A 5,776-nucleotide genomic window follows, 5' to 3' on the forward strand; every position below is an offset into this window, starting at 1 on the left:
TATATATATTATAATTTATATACCTCTTAAAATACATAATAAAATATTTATATACTTTATAATTTTTATTTTGTTTTACATTTGTGATATTTTTATGAATCCTTTTTATTATATAATTTTTTTGTTTTCTTTTATTTCTTAAAAGGTATATATAATAAAAACGTTAAAAAAAAGAAGAGTTATGTTCTCATTTTCCTCCTTTAAAAAGGTAGCAAATAATTAAATATATAAATATATATGTACATGCATGATGAAATATACATATTATATATATAAATATATGCTCATATATATATACTTTATGTTTTATTTCTTTGATAAAAATATTTTTCCAGGTTTTATTAGGGGTGACATTTGCGAATGTTAGTGTTATAGGTAGCTGTTTTTATATATTTAAAAAGAATAGACCTTTGAATGATGAAACGTTAGAAGTACCGAATGAAAATTTTCGTATTAGGATATTCGATACATTAGCAAAAGAATATGATGAGAAAAATGATTTTATAGAAAAGATTACTAGTATAAATAAATATCGAAGAAAGAATTTTAGAAAAGTGCGAGGAATAGTATTAGAGATTGGTGCTGGTTCTGGTCGTAATATTTCCTATTTAAAAAATGTTGATGTATTAGTATGTGTTGAAAAAAGTGAAGAAATGTGTAAAGTATTAAAAAATAAAGTTGATAAAATAAAACCACCTTTCTCTGTATATATAATAAATGATGATATAAAAAATAAAATATTCAAACCTAACGTTTTTGATAATGTTATTTCTTCTTTTACCTTATGTTCATTAGAATATGTAAATGAAAGCTTACAAAATATTTATAATCTTTTGAAAAGTAATGGCAAGTTTTATCTTATAGAAAGAGGAATAATATATCACAAAACACTTCGATATATTTTAGAAAAATTGAAACTATATCCTAATAAAAAAATTCCTTGGGAATATGGTTATTATGAAAATAGATATCCTATAGATATTTTAAAAAATAATAACTTCTCTCTAATTTTTAAACTTATCAAAAATGCTGGAACTATTTATGTACTCATAGCCAAAAAAAATAGATATAACAACAACAACAATAATAATAATAATAATAATAATATCACTTTAAATGATCCTAATATAATCAAAGAAAACATAAACATATCCATTAATAATAACCAACATGTGAATAAAAATCATCAAGATAATTTACAACAAACACAAAATATTAATACAATATTAAAGGATTCTAAAAATAATTTTGATATTCATGATATATTATATAAACCTAATATGGTTACAAATATATATCATTCCTATATCTATGAGAAAAAAATTAATAAAAAATAAAAAAAAAGTATATGTTAACCATGAAATGGTTCTAATTATATATAATATAAACACACAAAAACAAGTATTTAAAAAAAAAAAAAATATATATATATATATATAAATAAATTAATATAAACAATTTCTTCATTATCTCTCGTCATCCTACAAAAGTTTTAAATCTCCAGTTATTTTATTCACAATTTCATCAGGTACTAAAAAGAAAAAAAATAAGGCAAATAAATAAATATAAAAATATAAATATGATAATATATTTATATTAATATTTATTTGGAGGAAAAAAAAAAATATATATATATATATATATTATGTAAATGTTATTAAAAATACCTGGTTCTATAGCAATGACCGTTTCTGTATTAGGTTCAATTTGTGTGCGACCCTTAAATAAAAAAATAAATATAAATAAATATATATATATATATATATATATATATATATATATTAAATAATAGGAAGAAGAAGAAGAAGAAGAAAATGAATAAACATGAAAAATGTATAAACATATACATAAAATATATAAATTTGTTAGGAATCCTTATTTATACATTATGAATAAAAAAAGAAAACCGATTTTTTGCCTTATTTAATTTTTTACCGCATCAACAATTATGGATGTTATAAGATTCTCCTTTTGAGCTTTGCTTTCTATTTCAAACATTTCTTCTAGACTCTGAAATGAGAAAATAAAATGGAAAATCATTAAAACGAAATATGTATAATATTATGAATTACACAAAAAAAAAAAAAAAAAGAAAAAACTAATAATAAAATAACAAAATTTATATAATATATATAATACATATATATATATATTTTTTTTTTTTTTTTTTTCATATATTATATTACTGATATTTTAAGAACAATTTTTTTTTGTCCAGTTTTTTTCCACACATCAAAATAGGTTAAACTATTTTTTTGTTTTAATTCATCTTTAATTTTATTATTTCTTTTTAAAATTTTTTCATATACGGATAGGCAAGCGTGACAACATTGTGAACATATTTTCCCCTTTGTCATTTTTATGTCTACAATGAATAAATGAAAATGTAATAAATGTATGTGATGGGTTCAAATTAAATTGTAAAAATGAAATATATAATATTATAAAAATTATAACTAAAAAAATGTCACATATATATATTATTATATTTTTCTTTTTCAAAACTTACCCGTTCTTACACAAAAAACCATCTTACAGTCAGTTTTGTATTTTAAATCGAACGTCTCACAAACCTCCTTTATTTTTATCATTTTTTTCTTCATACTTTTATAGTAATTTATTACTAACCCAAGAACAAGGCCACACAAAAAAGCAACTAACAACACAATGTTGTCATATCTCTCATTTTGTAAATTGTTTATTACTTTATTATCAGAACTCATAAGTTCGAATTATTTAAATGTTAATTTTTTAAATTTGGAGAACAAATTATAATTATATGTAAAATAAAAAAAAAAATTTAATTTTGTTTTGGCTAGGTGTAAAAAAAAAAAAAAAAAAAAAAAAAAAAAGCTAGCTATACTTAAGCAGACAGAAAAAAAAAAAATATATTATAGTAAAGGAAAATAATCCATTGAATTATTTATAAATGCAACATATTATATATATATATATATATATATATATATATATATATATGTTTCATTTTTTTTTATTTTAGATTAATTGTTTTATATCTTTGTATTTCTCAATATACTCTAAAATACTTTTAGGTTATAAAAGAAAATAAAGAAATATTCTTTTTTTACATTATTTAAAAATTTGCAAGGTAATATATCAAAATAACAAGTTTTTTTTTCTTTCTTTTTTCTTTCCTATGATATAAATGTAAAATATTTGGAAATTAGTTCTGCTATTTTTTTGAAAAATATTTTTTTATATAGTTCTCTCTTTTATTTTTTTAGAACCTCACATTTTTTTGTATATATCATTTCGAGCTTTAGTAAGGCTTAAAACATTAAAAAAAAAAAATTATAAATAATAAATAAATATATATATTATATATATATATATATATATATATATATATTTTTATTTTAATTCTTAAGAATACTGATTAACATTTCCCTTATTATTTATTATTACTCAAATTAATAATTCATACATAATATAAATAAAATATAAGGTCAATATATGTAATATATATATATATATATATATATATAATTATAATTTCTATATTATTATATATATATATATATATATTAATATTTTTCCCCCACTATATGCTATATATTTGTAGTAATATAATATTAATGCTTATTTATTTTTTTCTTATGCTTATTCAAAAAAAAAAAAAAAAAAAAATATATAATGCTTACTGCAATATAGTTCAATAATTAATATATATAAAAAATATATATATATTTTTTTTTTTTTTCCATTTATCCCTTTATAAAAAAACCCTATAAAATTTTGTTCTTCTATTATATATATTTGTTTATATTTTATATATTACAAAATATAGTAATAATATCTATTATTTTTAATGTAATAATATTTTATTTTAATATATAATTGATATGCAGTAATATTTTTTAAGTTAAATTTTTTTTTTTTTTTTTTTTTAAAAAAACATTTTTACCAAAATTAAGGATGTTATTAATAATAATATATTTTTAAATGGGACATAAAAATAAAATATACATATAAATAAATATATATAAATATATAAATATATATATATATATATATATATATATAATTAAGAAAAAATAATATTTATATAGAATTATAAAAAAGAAATATAAATCTCTATAATTATGAATAATCCTTAAGAACCATCATATTTAAGTATATATATTTATATTATTTTATGTAATTTAATTTTTTCCTGTTAACTGAAAAATATAAGTATATTATGCAATATAATGTTTTTTACAAGTAAGTTTTTATTTAATAAAAATGTAAATAATGATGAAACGTTCGACAGTAGAAGTAAAGCAAGTGATGAAGAGGAAGAAGGTTATGACAAAAGTGATATAAAAGAAGATAATAATAATAAAAAAAAAAAAAAAAATAATAGTAAAAAGAAAGAAAAAAAGAAAGATATACATAAAAATAAAGATACTAATATAGATATAAATGGCGACACTGATAAAAATACAAATAAAAATTTGAAGAAATTAAGTGAGGAATTAGAAAATATTAATAAAGAAAAGAAAAAGGTTCATTTTGAAGAAGATGAAATAACATCTGAAGAATTATTAAATTATTTTATTAAATCATATAATAATAAAATAAATATAGAGAATGATGAATTATGTCAAATATTAACAGGAAAGAAATATTATGATATTGAGCGACTAGCTAAGAATGCAACAGAAATAACACATTATGATTTGAAGAATAAAAATATGCAAAAAAATAAACAATCTTATTGTAAAACATGTGGATATATATATAATTATGATGATTATATGTATTTATTTATGAAATGTTTTCAATTATTAAATATTAGAAATCATAATGAATTTTCATATGATATTATTAAGTGTATATATTGTGGATCAGTATTGGGAGATATAGAAATATTATTCAACCAGTTTAATAATAACGAAAATTCTATAGAATTATATTCATATAGAGAAAAATATATATTCGATAAAAATAAAAAAGATTATTGGAAAAATAAAATTACGTCATTTAATAAAAATACACCATTATTTAAAGAAGAAGAAAAAACTGCATATAATATCACCTATGAAAAATGTCTAGATTGTGGTAATGACTTTTTACATTTTATAAATATACAAACAAGAAGTGCCGATGAAGGATCAACAATTATTTATTTCTGTCCAAATTGTAAAAAGCAAACAACAGTTAATAATTAACGAATTAAATGGATTAATATATATGTGCATATTCTCATTTTTTATAATTCTAATGAAATATGTAAACACATATATGTATATATATATAGGTATATTTCTTATATTTATTTGTAATGTATTTTATGCTCAATGATTAGAATAATTAAATTAATTATTAAAGGGTCCATACATATTATATATGTATTAAATATATATATATATATATATATATATATATTTTTTTTTTTTTCATGTGTATAAATTTAATTTTTTTTTTTTTTTTTTTTTTTTTTTTTTGTAATAGTTAAAATTTTTTTTTAAAACATACTAAAACAAATAAAAAATATACATTTTAGAATAATACCATTTTATATAATAATCTACAATTATATATTTATACGCATTTTTATTACTCAAAAAAAAAAAAAAAAAAAAAAAAAAAAAAAAAAAAAAAAAATTTTTTTTTTAAATTATAATTTTTTTTTTTTTTTTTTTTTTTTTTTTTTTTTTTTTTTTTTTTTTTTTTTTTTTTTTTTTTTTTTTTTTTTTTTTTTTTTTTTTTTTTTTTTTTTTTTTTTTTTTTTTTTTTTTTTTTTTTTTTTTTTTTTTTTTTTTTTTTTATT

General features: G+C 16.8%; 3 protein-coding genes across 3 annotated transcripts; 2 read left to right on the forward strand and 1 right to left on the reverse strand.

Annotated features, from left to right (window-relative positions):
• Window positions 1–181: 181 nt before the first annotated feature.
• On the forward strand, window positions 182–1,337 carry PGSY75_0407100 (putative methyltransferase; the record flags this gene model as incomplete). The annotated part of the gene is made up of 2 exons (XM_018784137.1): window positions 182–208; window positions 336–1,337. 2 exons carry the CDS (start codon window positions 182–184, stop codon window positions 1,335–1,337), a joined length of 1,029 nt encoding a protein of 342 aa, XP_018643299.1.
• A 144-nt stretch (window positions 1,338–1,481) lies between these two features.
• On the reverse strand, window positions 1,482–2,723 carry PGSY75_0407200 (putative peptidyl-tRNA hydrolase 2; the record flags this gene model as incomplete). The annotated part of the gene is made up of 5 exons (XM_018784138.1): window positions 1,482–1,531; window positions 1,668–1,719; window positions 1,936–2,010; window positions 2,187–2,365; window positions 2,510–2,723. The coding sequence occupies 5 exons, from the start codon at window positions 2,721–2,723 to the stop codon at window positions 1,482–1,484; spliced, it is 570 nt and encodes a 189-aa protein (XP_018643300.1).
• A 1,488-nt stretch (window positions 2,724–4,211) lies between these two features.
• PGSY75_0407300 (putative transcription factor) lies at window positions 4,212–5,174 on the forward strand (the record flags this gene model as incomplete). Its single annotated transcript, XM_018784139.1, has 1 exon — window positions 4,212–5,174. One exon carries the CDS (start codon window positions 4,212–4,214, stop codon window positions 5,172–5,174), a length of 963 nt encoding a protein of 320 aa, XP_018643301.1.
• Window positions 5,175–5,776: the final 602 nt, after the last annotated feature.

This window comes from Plasmodium gaboni, chromosome 4 (genome assembly GCF_001602025.1).
Source record: "Plasmodium gaboni strain SY75 chromosome 4, whole genome shotgun sequence".
NCBI classification, from domain to species: Eukaryota; Apicomplexa; class Aconoidasida; order Haemosporida; family Plasmodiidae; genus Plasmodium; species Plasmodium gaboni.